Here is a 15778-nt window from a genome sequence, read left to right on the forward strand (position 1 = left end):
AAATGAATGAAAGTTGCTTCTGGAATTGAATCCCTTTGGGAACAGTACCCCATGGCTTTTGCACACAAAATTGCCCAGAACAGTCACTGTCCTCAGTGACTGTGGTCACTGTTACAAAATGGAACAGACTGCAAATCCCTCATGTCCTGCCAGATCCCACAGCGAAGGCCCCTTCTTGGCTTGTGCTCTGGGCCTGGTTGGAATCTGGCCTGGGTTTACTCTTCCCCGTCCTTCCAGCTGAAGGCAAACCCAGTGGAGGAACCTGGAACAGGCCCAGTGAGATCTTAAGGGTTCCCTAGACAGAAATAGTTATTTCCCTTGTGTTTAGGGAGAAAGAAGCCTGTAAAATGGGACTCTGCTGGTTTGTTTGCTGCCTACTGCCAAAGAATTCAGTGGGCAGCACCAGGCCCTCCCCCCACTCCCAGCAAGGCCCACATTATCCAGGCAGTGCCCTCTTCACCAACCTATGCCCTCCTCCCCATTCCGGGCCTCTGCCCGGCCCGTGCCCCCTTCCTTGGCCAGTGCAGCCTGCCCTCACAACAGTGCCCCGTCTGCATCCAGCCCCTCCCAACTTTATGTGCAGATAACTTCACTAGCAAGTGCCTCCTCCCCTAGCCAGGTGCCACTCCCTAGCCCTTCCACATCCAAAAGCCAGGAATCCCTTTTTCACCTTATACCAATGCATACCCTTTACCAACCAGGCCCCTGGTCCTTGTCTCCAGCCTATTCCCTCTTCCTCACGTCCCTAACCCTGCTTCTCAGTCTATACCCCCTTGGACCCAGGCCCCCTTCCCCAGGTAGTCCCATTTCCCCACATTACACACCCTGCCCCAGCAGATAAGCCCATCCCCCATCAGAAGCCCTTAACCTGCCTGTGCTTCGAAGCCAGCCAGGCCCTCTTCTCAGCCGGGCTCTCTTTGTCCGTTTATACCAGCCTCCCCAGCTACCTATGCCCCCTTCCCTGGCCAAGGCTAGCTCCCCAGCCTGGTTCCCTTCCCCTCCTAGGCAGGCTTCCCCTCTACCCACCTAGACCCTCACCCCAGCGGAGTCACATTCCCAGCCAGTATCCTCTTTTGCAGCAACCCTACCCAGGCCCCTGCCCCAGCTTGTTACCCACCCACCCCCGCCAGCCCGTGCCCAGGCTCCCTGACCCAACTTGGTTTTCCTTCCCCAGCCTATGTGCCCTTGCCCGGCCAGGCCCCTTTCCCCAGCCAGAGCCTCTTCCTCAGCCTATGCCTCCTTCTTTGGATTGGCCCCCTTTCTAAACCAGCCATCTTACCAGCCTGTGTCCAACTCTCCAGCCTCTAGCCACTTGCCTGGAAGTTTTCCCACCCTGGGCCACAGCCCAGCCTCTTTACCATCCTATGCTGTCAGCCTCCCCTCCCCACGCAGCCCTCAACCCCAGCCTGTCTTATTCCCCATGCAGGACCCTTCTGCTCGCAGGCCCCTCACCCAGCCAGGGCCTGTTCCCCGACCTGAGACCCTGTTGACAGCCTCCTTAGCCAGGCTACCCTTCCCCAGGCAAAGCCCCTTTGCAACCCTTTGTTCCCTTGCCCTCACGGGACCCCTTCTCCAGAAAGGGCCTCCTTCTGACAGCCAGGTGCTTGTGCCCAGCCTTTTCCCTTTTCAGCTGGACCACTTTTCCAAGGAGTTCCCCCTTCACTGGCCTTTCATAGCCAGTGCCTCCTTCCCTGGCCACGCATCCTCTTCTCTCAGCTCTCCATCACCAGTAAAGTCTCCTCCCCAACCATGTGATGTTTCCCTGCCGGCACCCCTTCACACACACATGCCCCCCCGCTGGGAACTCTTTCCCAGCCAGACTCCTCCCCACAGCCAGGTTCTCTTCACCCAGGGACCTAACAGCCTCTCCCCCAGTCTAAGCTCATTTTCCCAGGCGGGCCTCCTTCCCAGTAAGGTACCTTTCCTCAACCGGTATACCTCTTCCTCAACCAAACCCCTTCCCTAGCTTATTCCCCGTCCTCAGCCAGACCTTCTCCCCATCCCTAGCCTGTGGCCCCAGCTAGGTCCCTTTCCTCAACCATGTGCCCTCCCTCAGCCAGGACACACGCCTTCGTTCCCAGGCAGGATCCCTGCCCTAGCAGGCCCTCTCCACCTGCTAATGCCCCTCTTCCAGCCAGGCCCATCAACCCACCTATTATCCCACGCCCAGCCTATGTCGGTCTCAGCATTCGTACGTCTCCCGCCACCAGGTTCCTTTCCTAGCCTGTGCCTCCCTCCCAGGCCCCATTCCCCTGCCAGAGCCCCTCCCCAGGCAGGCCACCTTTCCCTGCCAGGATATTTTCACCCCCCAATCTCCCCCAGCCCAGCCAGTCTCCCATCCTCGGCTTGTGCCACCCTATCAAGTCTGTGCTCCTTTTCCAAGACAGGCCCCTTCCCACATGCAGGCCCCTTCCCCAGCCTCACCCTCTTCCCCAGCTTAAGCCTACTTTCCCAGCCAGATCTCTTTCCCTGCTCAGGTGCCATTCCCCAGGCTTTTCCCCCTTTAACAGTCAAGGATTCCTTTCTCATCCTTTGCCTCCTAACTCAACTAAGCCTCTTTCCCTTGACCAGCCAAGTCCTCCTTCCATAGGCAGCCCTCACTCCATTATCCCCTTCCTAGCCTGGCCTCCTTCTTCACCCTGTGCCCCAGTCCACACAGGTGTCCTTACCTAGCCGTCTCCCCTTCTTCTGCCTGTTCCCCTTTCCCCTGCCACGTCCCATTCATCCCCCTAGACTGACCCCTTCCCCAATTTTCACCCTTTTTCCCAGCCAGGCCCCCTTCTACAGATTATGCCTCCCTTCCTGGCCTATTCTTCCTTCCCCAGCCAGCATTCTCATCCCTATAAAAGGCTCTCTTCTCACAATGCATCCAAATACCTAGTTTTCTCAGGGACTTCCTCTTCTCAGCCAGCTGGCTATCTGAAAATGTATCTGATGCACACATTTACACAGTGAGCTATCTGGCAGGATTTCTGTATTTGTATTTTGAAAACAGATTCCCACCCCCACCCCCTGCATTCAAGAAAAAAAAAAAAAAACAGTGGCACTTCTTTCCCTCCTGCAACTAGCCCTGGACTGGCAAGTTTTTGAAAGTGAGAATTCTTTTTCATGCATAGCAATGAGAACATCCTTAACTGAAGCCATTTCATGATGTTTTCACTGAGTGAAACATCAAGTCAGGATAGCTTCAACTCTCTTGTTACTCCCTAAATCCTTCCCTGGGAGATATTCCACTCCAGGCCACCATCAAGACTGCAGGCCCATTCCTCCTTCCAAAAGCCTCATCTGTCACTGTGTCCTCCCCCTTCACTCCTGCTCCCTAACCCTCCAGGATTCCTTTGCTGAAGTCGATCCTGGGATACAAGCTCTATATGAACTAAGTCAGCTATACAAAAATGGAAAACCAGGTATTTTTTTAAACTGCTTTTATTCTTTAAACAAACTACTGTTCCCCTTTGTATATTTTATTTTAGAACATTTGGTGTGTACAAAGAATATTTAAATGAATTTAAGTAATCTCACTGAAATATAGGATCTAAAGGTTAAATTTTTTAAATTGTTTACTGCAAATCATTTCACTTTTACGTTTTCTGGCAAATTCAAGATATCAACAAGTCTCAAATATCAACAAAAGTTTATTCCTCCCTTTCTTTTTTGCTTCATACCAGTTGCAGATATGACAAAATGAATCAACTACTTTAATACTTTTAAAAATCTCTCTTTAAATACTTTTTATCTCTCAGAATTAAGGAAAACGACTAAGTTCAGGTCTTTCACATTCATACCAGTTGTAGATAGAACAAAGTGGACCAATTGCTTGAACAACGTTATACCCTTTTATGTCTGAGAATAAAGGAGACTTACTAGTTGATGTCACCCCTCACAGTAAGTTAAACTACCTATCAGTTTGTCTCTTCTTACTTCACATCAATTGCAGATATAATGAAATGAATCAACTACTTGAATAAAGTCATGTCCTTTCTTATATTTAATAAAGGAAATTAAATTGAGATCTTTCACATCTTAGAGCAAGCCTTATCTAGCCTATCAGTTTAGGTAAATCTACTTTCTACAGTTAACGCTTACATTTAACTTCTAAAGTTAACAAACATTATTTAGAATTCAGGAAACATCTAAACAACTGTAATTAATTTGCAACCATACAAGGTTTTATGAAAAAACAAAACAAAATACTAGGGCTTCCCTGGTGGCTCAGTGGTTAAGAATCCCGGGGACACAGTTTGGAGCCCTGGTCAGGGAAGACCCCACCCCACATGCCGCGGAGCAACTAAGCCTGTGAGCCACAACTACTGAGCCTGCAAGCCACAACTACTAAGCCCACACACCATAACTACTGAAATCCGCGCGCCTAGAGCCCCCACACTGCAACGAAGACCCAGTGCAGCCAAAAAAAAAAAAAAAAAAAAAAACCTAGAGGAGGTCTTGTTTGTAACTTGAGACGTCTCCTGAGTAGCCCAGTTGAAGTGGAAAGCAAAACCCCCAAACAGCCCACGATACATTTTTTTTCCCCAAAGAACTAAGCAAAAGGCATTCCCAAATCATTTCATTCACATCAACTCCAACTTGAAGTAATGAATACATTCACGGGGCAACCGGAAGATTCTGAGCTAAGCTGATTTTTTTCCCCAAGTGAAGAACGCATCAAACCAAGTTGCCATTTTTTGAACCCCAAAGTTACTTGCAACGTGGCCAGTTCTCATGGGTGGGGGCGCAGAGACCCTTCAGGGCAAGAAAGGTGAGAACTTGGCAAACTCACTCCGCTAGGGTAGGACGGTACAGATCTCTTCCTGGTCGCCGGCCTCCGGTGCCCCTACCCCGTGAAAGAAGCAACCCAGACACGATCGAGGAGGATAGAAGAGCGAGGGAGGAAGAAGCGGGGGCGGGGCAGGAGAGAGGGGGTGAACTCTAAGTAAAATGAATAAACAAAACCCTGAGAAAACCGAAGGAAAAACGCGGAGCCTGCTGAGGAGACGCGGCGGCGGCAGATTCGGCTCCAACGGCAGCCGCCACGGCGATGGCGGCAGCGGGCCTAGATGAGACGCCGGGCCACGCTCCCGCCGGAGCCGGCGTCGAGTGGCTTCACCGAGTTGTAGTGCTCCGCGCTGCTGTCGGAGTACTGCTTGCAGACCAGGGTGAGCGGCTTCTTGGTGTACTCCTCTCCGATGACGACGGCGGGCGAGTTGGCCTGGATCACCTCGATGGGGGTCTGCAGGACGTGCGACAGGGCCCTCAGCTCGAGCTGGCTTCCACACGACGCGCTGAACACGATGTCGTCGCAGTAGATCAAGAAGTCGTCGCGGCTGCAGGCGTCGCCGGTTTCGGGGTTGCTGAAGAAGGGCAGGAAGTCGTCGACGTGCTTCCGCATGTACTCGGCGGTGCGCCTCCGCAGGCTCCCCACGGTCACGGAGAACACCAGCTGGTCTTGGATGGCGCGGTACATGCAGTGGTCGTCGGCCGGGATATCCTTCACCTCCAGATTCTTGGCCCGCAGGATGGCGCCGAGCTTCATTTCCTCGTCATGGCGCAAGCTGGCCAGATGCTCCATCTCAGCCTTGTCCATCCAATCCTGGCTTTCTCTCTTGAAGGCCTCCCTTCTTTTGTGCTTTCTCTGTGCCCTCCAGAGGTGAGGAGGCTTGTTCTCGAGATCCAGCTTGGCCAGATCTTCAGTGACAGAATCGAGGCTGCTGTTATCAGGGAAACTCTCCTGGAACTTCTCCAGCTCCTGCTGGTGCTTCTGCTCCATCTCGGCCTCGAGGCGGGCCACATCGAGGAGCAACTGCTTTCTTCTCTGCTTGTCGCTCTTGGGGATCGAGCTCTTCATGCCCTGAATGTGGGCCTGCAGCTCTGTCTTCTCGCGGCTGTGGCGTCGTAACATCCGCTGATGCTCACTCTGTGAATCTCCCATGATGTTTAAGGGCGGGCGAGAATCGAAGTTTGGTGGCTGAAGTACCGCTCCAGTTCACGTCAACAGTCTGACCACCGAACTGGCGAGAGCTCCTCAGCCTCCCCTGGCGGCTGTACTCTGTTCCCCTCACCCGCCGTTGCCCTCACTCTATTAACGGACCTCTGCCATTGGCCACTGTCTCTCCGCGGCTACGCCTCCTAAACTCTCCTGGCACTAGGATTGGCTGTTGGGAGACCCTACCTATGCCCCCATTAGACCACGTAGCAATGGGTGCTTCCGGTTTGAGCGGGGTTCCTGTCCCGGATGTAAAATCCCGCCTTTGTGCGTTACGTGCAGCAACTGAGCTTGTGGAGGTTTTCGTGGACGCTGAACTGCGTACTTCACTTCCTAGCCTGAACGCAATGCAGACACTGGTCCTGCTTGAGAATCACATGACAAATACTGTCACACCAGCTGAATGTGCTCTGACACTGGACTTGTCATTGCTCCCAGTGTTCAGGAGGCAATGTGGCGCTCTCCAGTTCTTTAGTTGCCTTGACTGACGAACCCTTAATTTTCATTTATTTATTTATTTATTTTGTGGTACGCGGGCCTCTCGCTGTTGTGGCCTCCCCCGTTGCGGAGCACAGGCTCCGGACGCGCAGGCTCAGTGGTCATGGCCCACGGGTCCAGCCGCTCCACGGCACGTGGGATCTTCCCGGACCGGGCACGAACCCGTGTCCCCTGCATCGGCAGGCGGACTCTCAACCACTGTGCCGTCAGGGAAGCCCTGAACCCTTAATTTTGTGTATCAGAATAAAGATATTTCCTTATGTTCCTGGGAACACAGAATCCTTTCAGTTTAGACCTCAAATCCACCCTGTCCCATCTCAGTGTGAGAAAGCAACAACCTGAAAGTTCACTACGGCTGAGCAGACTTGGTCTTGTGCCAACAGAATGCACCTACCCTAAACTCCCCTTCTCCTGGGTTCCCAGCTTCCAAAATGGGCTCCCATGAAGCACGACAGTTGGCCTTCATCAAGCCACTTCCTTCTGATTATTTTGAATCTCTAAAAGTTCTAAAAAATAAAATAAAATAAAGTAAAATAAAATCCCTAAGCTCTTTCAAACATGCTCTCATCCTGCCCCACTCTGCTCATCTGTATCTTGAATTCCCAAACGGGAAGGCTCTTGAGACAACCTCCTCCTTGTTACAAAGGAGGAAAGTGGACATTTGTCCAAGTTTTTACATATATCAAAACTTCAGTCGTTTTTATTGCTAAGTAGTATTCCATGATATGGATGTACTGTAGTTCATTTAACCATTCACCTGTTGAAGGACCTCTGGGTTGTTTCCAGTTTGGGGTTGTTACAACCCCTGCTATAAACACCCATATACAGGTTTTGTGTGTGAGCACAAGGCTTCATTTCTCTGGGAGAAAATGCCCAGGAGTGCAATATTATAAGTGTATGTTTAGTTTTTTAAGAAGCTATTTTCCAGAGTGGTTGTACCATTGTGCATTCTCACCAGCAGTGTATGCGGAATCCAGTTTCTCTGCATCCTCACCAGCATTTGGTGTTGTCATAATGTTTTATTTTTAGTCATTCTGATGGATGTGTAGTGACATCTCACTGTGGTTTTAATTTGTGTTTCCCTGGTGGCTAATCACGTTCATCTTTTCATGTGCCCATTTGCCATCTGTGCTGTATCCTCTTGGGTAAAATCTTTATGTCATTTGCCCATTTTATAACTGGACTGTTTTTTACCGCTGAGTTTTGAGACTTCTTTCTATATTCTAGATGCTTGTTCTTTGTTGGATATGTGCTTTGCAAGTATTTTCTCCCACATTGTAACTTGTCTTTTCATCTCTTGGTGTCTCTCAGAGCAAAAGTTTTAAATTTCGATGAAGTCCAATTTATCAATTTTTTCCTCTCGAAGTCATGGTTTTGGTGTCAAGAACTCTTTGTCTAACTCTAGATACCAAAGAATTTGTCCTTTATTTTTTTTTTTTACTAAAAGTTTTATAGTTTTGGGTTTTAAGTTGAAATCTGTGATCTGTTTTGTGTTTATTTTCATGTAAAGTTTGAGGCTTAAGCCAAGGTTCTTTTGCCTGTGGTGGTCCAATTCCTCCAGCATCATTTGCTGGAAATGCTATGCTTCCTCCATTGAATTGGTTTCGCATCTTTGTCAAAAATCAGCTAGGCATATTTGTGTATGTCTATTTCTGGATTCTCTATTCTTTTCCATTGATCAATGTGTCTATCCCTCCTCCAACACCATAGTCTTGATTACTATGGAATAAATCTTGAATATAGGTAGACCCTTTCCTTCAATGTTATTCTTTTTTCAAAATTGTTTTAGCTATTCTAATTCTTTGTCTTTCCATATAAATTTTAGAATAATCTTGACTATATCTACAAAAAAATCTTTCTGGGATTCTCATAGGAATCGTGTTAGAGCCATATATTAATTTGAGGAGAATTGACATCTTTACTACGTTGAACACCTGGGTATGTATCTCCGTTTGTTTAAATTTTCACTGATTTTCTTCATGAATGCTTTATAATTTTCAGCATATATGTCCTGCACATATTTTGTTAGATTTACATTTAAGCATTTCATTCTTTGAGTGATTGTAAATGGTATTGTATTTTTAATTTTGGTGTTCACATGTGCATCGCTAGCATACAGAAATACAGTTGACTTTTGTACGTTCATCTTGTATTCTATGACCTCGTTCAACTGACTTACTATTTCTAGGTGTTTTATATTTTATTTCTTTTCGGTAGATTCGTTGGAATTTTCTATGTAGAGAATCATGTTGCCCGTGAATAGGGACAGTTTTATTTCATATTTCCAGTCTGTATCCTTTCATTTCCCTTTTTTGCCTTATTGCACTGATTATAACTTCTAGCACTATATTGAATAAGAGTGGTGAGGGCGGGCAGGCTCGCTTTGTTCTGGGTCTTGGGGGAAAGCATTTCATCTTTCAACATTAAGTATGAATTAGCTGCAGGGTTTTTTGGGGTTTTTTTGGTAGATGATCTTTATCAAGTTGAGGAAATTCCCCTCTCTATTTTTCTGAGACTTTCTTTTGTAATATGAATGGGTATTGTATTTTGTCAAATATTTTTTTCTGTATCAATTGAATTGTTTGTGTGATTTTTCTTCTTTAGCTTATTAATATGGTGGATTACGTTGATGTACTGTCAAGTATTGAACCAGTCTTGCATCCCTGAAATTAACCCCATTTGGTCATGGTTTACAATTCTTTATGTACATTGCTCAATCCTATTTGCTAATATTTTATTAGGGATTTAAAAATCTACCTTCATGAGAGATATTTGCCTGTAGATTTCTCTTTCAGTACTGTTTTGTTTGGTTTTGATATTAGGGTAATACTAGCTTCATGAAATGAATTTGGAAGTCTTCCTTCCTCTTCTGTTTTTCTAGAAGAGATTATGTAACAGTGTTAATTCTTTCAGTGTTTGGTGGGATTCTTCAGTGAAAACATCTGGGCCAAAAGATTGCTGTTGGGGGAGCATTAAAATTACAAACTTGTTTTCCTTAATAGTTGTGGGGCTAATCGATTTCTCCATCGAACCTGAATGAGATCCTTGCTGGGTAGAATAATCTTGGTTGTTGGTTCTTCCCTTTCATCACTTTAAATATGTCATGCCACTCCCTTCTTGCTTATAGAGTTTCTGCTGAGAAATCAGCTGTTAACCTTATGGGAGTTCCCTTGTACGTTATTTGTCGTTTTCTATACCCCCTTGGAGCCAAGCCCCCTTCCCCAGGTAGTCCCATTTCCCCACATTACACACCCTGCCCCAGCAGATAAGCCCATCCCCCATCAGAAGCCCTTAACCTGCCTGTGCTTCGAAGCCAGCCAGGCCCTCTTCTCAGCCGGGCTCTCTTTGTCCGTTTATACCAGCCTCCCCAGCTACCTATGCCCCCTTCCCTGGCCAAGGCTAGCTCCCCAGCCTGGTTCCCTTCCCCTCCTAGGCAGGCTTCCCCTCTACCCACCTAGACCCTCACCCCAGCGGAGTCACATTCCCAGCCAGTATCCTCTTTTGCAGCAACCCTACCCAGGCCCCTGCCCCAGCTTGTTACCCACCCACCCCCGCCAGCCCGTGCCCAGGCTCCCTGACCCAACTTGGTTTTCCTTCCCCAGCCTATGTGCCCTTGCCCGGCCAGGCCCCTTTCCCCAGCCAGAGCCTCTTCCTCAGCCTATGCCTCCTTCTTTGGATTGGCCCCCTTTCTAAACCAGCCATCTTACCAGCCTGTGTCCAACTCTCCAGCCTCTAGCCACTTGCCTGGAAGTTTTCCCACCCTGGGCCACAGCCCAGCCTCTTTACCATCCTATGCTGTCAGCCTCCCCTCCCCACGCAGCCCTCAACCCCAGCCTGTCTTATTCCCCATGCAGGACCCTTCTGCTCGCAGGCCCCTCACCCAGCCAGGGCCTGTTCCCCGACCTGAGACCCTGTTGACAGCCTCCTTAGCCAGGCTACCCTTCCCCAGGCAAAGCCCCTTTGCAACCCTTTGTTCCCTTGCCCTCACGGGACCCCTTCTCCAGAAAGGGCCTCCTTCTGACAGCCAGGTGCTTGTGCCCAGCCTTTTCCCTTTTCAGCTGGACCACTTTTCCAAGGAGTTCCCCCTTCACTGGCCTTTCATAGCCAGTGCCTCCTTCCCTGGCCACGCATCCTCTTCTCTCAGCTCTCCATCACCAGTAAAGTCTCCTCCCCAACCATGTGATGTTTCCCTGCCGGCACCCCTTCACACACACATGCCCCCCCGCTGGGAACTCTTTCCCAGCCAGACTCCTCCCCACAGCCAGGTTCTCTTCACCCAGGGACCTAACAGCCTCTCCCCCAGTCTAAGCTCATTTTCCCAGGCGGGCCTCCTTCCCAGTAAGGTACCTTTCCTCAACCGGTATACCTCTTCCTCAACCAAACCCCTTCCCTAGCTTATTCCCCGTCCTCAGCCAGACCTTCTCCCCATCCCTAGCCTGTGGCCCCAGCTAGGTCCCTTTCCTCAACCATGTGCCCTCCCTCAGCCAGGACACACGCCTTCGTTCCCAGGCAGGATCCCTGCCCTAGCAGGCCCTCTCCACCTGCTAATGCCCCTCTTCCAGCCAGGCCCATCAACCCACCTATTATCCCACGCCCAGCCTATGTCGGTCTCAGCATTCGTACGTCTCCCGCCACCAGGTTCCTTTCCTAGCCTGTGCCTCCCTCCCAGGCCCCATTCCCCTGCCAGAGCCCCTCCCCAGGCAGGCCACCTTTCCCTGCCAGGATATTTTCACCCCCCAATCTCCCCCAGCCCAGCCAGTCTCCCATCCTCGGCTTGTGCCACCCTATCAAGTCTGTGCTCCTTTTCCAAGACAGGCCCCTTCCCACATGCAGGCCCCTTCCCCAGCCTCACCCTCTTCCCCAGCTTAAGCCTACTTTCCCAGCCAGATCTCTTTCCCTGCTCAGGTGCCATTCCCCAGGCTTTTCCCCCTTTAACAGTCAAGGATTCCTTTCTCATCCTTTGCCTCCTAACTCAACTAAGCCTCTTTCCCTTGACCAGCCAAGTCCTCCTTCCATAGGCAGCCCTCACTCCATTATCCCCTTCCTAGCCTGGCCTCCTTCTTCACCCTGTGCCCCAGTCCACACAGGTGTCCTTACCTAGCCGTCTCCCCTTCTTCTGCCTGTTCCCCTTTCCCCTGCCACGTCCCATTCATCCCCCTAGACTGACCCCTTCCCCAATTTTCACCCTTTTTCCCAGCCAGGCCCCCTTCTACAGATTATGCCTCCCTTCCTGGCCTATTCTTCCTTCCCCAGCCAGCATTCTCATCCCTATAAAAGGCTCTCTTCTCACAATGCATCCAAATACCTAGTTTTCTCAGGGACTTCCTCTTCTCAGCCAGCTGGCTATCTGAAAATGTATCTGATGCACACATTTACACAGTGAGCTATCTGGCAGGATTTCTGTATTTGTATTTTGAAAACAGATTCCCACCCCCACCCCCTGCATTCAAGAAAAAAAAAAAAAAACAGTGGCACTTCTTTCCCTCCTGCAACTAGCCCTGGACTGGCAAGTTTTTGAAAGTGAGAATTCTTTTTCATGCATAGCAATGAGAACATCCTTAACTGAAGCCATTTCATGATGTTTTCACTGAGTGAAACATCAAGTCAGGATAGCTTCAACTCTCTTGTTACTCCCTAAATCCTTCCCTGGGAGATATTCCACTCCAGGCCACCATCAAGACTGCAGGCCCATTCCTCCTTCCAAAAGCCTCATCTGTCACTGTGTCCTCCCCCTTCACTCCTGCTCCCTAACCCTCCAGGATTCCTTTGCTGAAGTCGATCCTGGGATACAAGCTCTATATGAACTAAGTCAGCTATACAAAAATGGAAAACCAGGTATTTTTTTAAACTGCTTTTATTCTTTAAACAAACTACTGTTCCCCTTTGTATATTTTATTTTAGAACATTTGGTGTGTACAAAGAATATTTAAATGAATTTAAGTAATCTCACTGAAATATAGGATCTAAAGGTTAAATTTTTTAAATTGTTTACTGCAAATCATTTCACTTTTACGTTTTCTGGCAAATTCAAGATATCAACAAGTCTCAAATATCAACAAAAGTTTATTCCTCCCTTTCTTTTTTGCTTCATACCAGTTGCAGATATGACAAAATGAATCAACTACTTTAATACTTTTAAAAATCTCTCTTTAAATACTTTTTATCTCTCAGAATTAAGGAAAACGACTAAGTTCAGGTCTTTCACATTCATACCAGTTGTAGATAGAACAAAGTGGACCAATTGCTTGAACAACGTTATACCCTTTTATGTCTGAGAATAAAGGAGACTTACTAGTTGATGTCACCCCTCACAGTAAGTTAAACTACCTATCAGTTTGTCTCTTCTTACTTCACATCAATTGCAGATATAATGAAATGAATCAACTACTTGAATAAAGTCATGTCCTTTCTTATATTTAATAAAGGAAATTAAATTGAGATCTTTCACATCTTAGAGCAAGCCTTATCTAGCCTATCAGTTTAGGTAAATCTACTTTCTACAGTTAACGCTTACATTTAACTTCTAAAGTTAACAAACATTATTTAGAATTCAGGAAACATCTAAACAACTGTAATTAATTTGCAACCATACAAGGTTTTATGAAAAAACAAAACAAAATACTAGGGCTTCCCTGGTGGCTCAGTGGTTAAGAATCCCGGGGACACAGTTTGGAGCCCTGGTCAGGGAAGACCCCACCCCACATGCCGCGGAGCAACTAAGCCTGTGAGCCACAACTACTGAGCCTGCAAGCCACAACTACTAAGCCCACACACCATAACTACTGAAATCCGCGCGCCTAGAGCCCCCACACTGCAACGAAGACCCAGTGCAGCCAAAAAAAAAAAAAAAAAAAAAAAACCTAGAGGAGGTCTTGTTTGTAACTTGAGACGTCTCCTGAGTAGCCCAGTTGAAGTGGAAAGCAAAACCCCCAAACAGCCCACGATACATTTTTTTTCCCCAAAGAACTAAGCAAAAGGCATTCCCAAATCATTTCATTCACATCAACTCCAACTTGAAGTAATGAATACATTCACGGGGCAACCGGAAGATTCTGAGCTAAGCTGATTTTTTTCCCCAAGTGAAGAACGCATCAAACCAAGTTGCCATTTTTTGAACCCCAAAGTTACTTGCAACGTGGCCAGTTCTCATGGGTGGGGGCGCAGAGACCCTTCAGGGCAAGAAAGGTGAGAACTTGGCAAACTCACTCCGCTAGGGTAGGACGGTACAGATCTCTTCCTGGTCACCGGCCTCCGGTGCCCCTACCCCGTGAAAGAAGCAACCCAGACACGATCGAGGAGGATAGAAGAGCGAGGGAGGAAGAAGCGGGGGCGGGGCAGGAGAGAGGGGGTGAACTCTAAGTAAAATGAATAAACAAAACCCTGAGAAAACCGAAGGAAAAACGCGGAGCCTGCTGAGGAGACGCGGCGGCGGCAGATTCGGCTCCAACGGCAGCCGCCACGGCGATGGCGGCAGCGGGCCTAGATGAGACGCCGGGCCACGCTCCCGCCGGAGCCGGCGTCGAGTGGCTTCACCGAGTTGTAGTGCTCCGCGCTGCTGTCGGAGTACTGCTTGCAGACCAGGGTGAGCGGCTTCTTGGTGTACTCCTCTCCGATGACGACGGCGGGCGAGTTGGCCTGGATCACCTCGATGGGGGTCTGCAGGACGTGCGACAGGGCCCTCAGCTCGAGCTGGCTTCCACACGACGCGCTGAACACGATGTCGTCGCAGTAGATCAAGAAGTCGTCGCGGCTGCAGGCGTCGCCGGTTTCGGGGTTGCTGAAGAAGGGCAGGAAGTCGTCGACGTGCTTCCGCATGTACTCGGCGGTGCGCCTCCGCAGGCTCCCCACGGTCACGGAGAACACCAGCTGGTCTTGGATGGCGCGGTACATGCAGTGGTCGTCGGCCGGGATATCCTTCACCTCCAGATTCTTGGCCCGCAGGATGGCGCCGAGCTTCATTTCCTCGTCATGGCGCAAGCTGGCCAGATGCTCCATCTCAGCCTTGTCCATCCAATCCTGGCTTTCTCTCTTGAAGGCCTCCCTTCTTTTGTGCTTTCTCTGTGCCCTCCAGAGGTGAGGAGGCTTGTTCTCGAGATCCAGCTTGGCCAGATCTTCAGTGACAGAATCGAGGCTGCTGTTATCAGGGAAACTCTCCTGGAACTTCTCCAGCTCCTGCTGGTGCTTCTGCTCCATCTCGGCCTCGAGGCGGGCCACATCGAGGAGCAACTGCTTTCTTCTCTGCTTGTCGCTCTTGGGGATCGAGCTCTTCATGCCCTGAATGTGGGCCTGCAGCTCTGTCTTCTCGCGGCTGTGGCGTCGTAACATCCGCTGATGCTCACTCTGTGAATCTCCCATGATGTTTAAGGGCGGGCGAGAATCGAAGTTTGGTGGCTGAAGTACCGCTCCAGTTCACGTCAACAGTCTGACCACCGAACTGGCGAGAGCTCCTCAGCCTCCCCTGGCGGCTGTACTCTGTTCCCCTCACCCGCCGTTGCCCTCACTCTATTAACGGACCTCTGCCATTGGCCACTGTCTCTCCGCGGCTACGCCTCCTAAACTCTCCTGGCACTAGGATTGGCTGTTGGGAGACCCTACCTATGCCCCCATTAGACCACGTAGCAATGGGTGCTTCCGGTTTGAGCGGGGTTCCTGTCCCGGATGTAAAATCCCGCCTTTGTGCGTTACGTGCAGCAACTGAGCTTGTGGAGGTTTTCGTGGACTCTGAACTGCGTACTTCACTTCCTAGCCTGAACGCAATGCAGACACTGGTCCTGCTTGAGAATCACATGACAAATACTGTCACACCAGCTGAATGTGCTCTGACACTGGACTTGTCATTGCTCCCAGTGTTCAGGAGGCAATGTGGCGCTCTCCAGTTCTTTAGTTGCCTTGACTGACGAACCCTTAATTTTCATTTATTTATTTATTTATTTTGTGGTACGCGGGCCTCTCGCTGTTGTGGCCTCCCCCGTTGCGGAGCACAGGCTCCGGACGCGCAGGCTCAGTGGTCATGGCCCACGGGTCCAGCCGCTCCACGGCACGTGGGATCTTCCCGGACCGGGCACGAACCCGTGTCCCCTGCATCGGCAGGCGGACTCTCAACCACTGTGCCGTCAGGGAAGCCCTGAACCCTTAATTTTGTGTATCAGAATAAAGATATTTCCTTATGTTCCTGGGAACACAGAATCCTTTCAGTTTAGACCTCAAATCCACCCTGTCCCATCTCAGTGTGAGAAAGCAACAACCTGAAAGTTCACTACGGCTGAGCAGACTTGGTCTTGTGCCAACAGAATGCACCTA

General features: G+C 49.5%; 2 protein-coding genes across 2 annotated transcripts; both read right to left on the reverse strand.

Annotated features, from left to right (window-relative positions):
- Positions 1-5050: 5050 nt before the first annotated feature.
- LOC111167773 (OTU domain-containing protein 6A) lies at positions 5051-6204 on the reverse strand. Its single transcript, XM_022560998.2, has one exon. The coding sequence runs from the start codon at positions 5924-5926 to the stop codon at positions 5051-5053; it is 876 nt and encodes a 291-aa protein (XP_022416706.1). The 5' UTR covers positions 5927-6204.
- A 7753-nt stretch (positions 6205-13957) lies between these two features.
- On the reverse strand, positions 13958-15385 carry LOC149744290 (OTU domain-containing protein 6A-like). The gene has a single exon (XM_089904443.1). The coding sequence runs from the start codon at positions 14831-14833 to the stop codon at positions 13958-13960; it is 876 nt and encodes a 291-aa protein (XP_089760569.1). The 5' UTR covers positions 14834-15385.
- Between the last annotated feature and the right edge of the window lie 393 nt (positions 15386-15778).

Source organism: Delphinapterus leucas, chromosome X (genome assembly GCF_059928025.1).
Source record: "Delphinapterus leucas isolate spDelLeu-1000000601 "Yukka" chromosome X, BTC_Dleu_Yukka2, whole genome shotgun sequence".
Taxonomy (NCBI): domain Eukaryota; kingdom Metazoa; phylum Chordata; class Mammalia; order Artiodactyla; family Monodontidae; genus Delphinapterus; species Delphinapterus leucas.

Coding starts and splice junctions, on each gene's coding strand:
- LOC111167773 (XM_022560998.2), bottom strand. CDS start 5,926: ATGGGAGATTCACAGAGTGAGCATCAGCGGATGTTACGACGCCACAGC.
- LOC149744290 (XM_089904443.1), bottom strand. CDS start 14,833: ATGGGAGATTCACAGAGTGAGCATCAGCGGATGTTACGACGCCACAGC.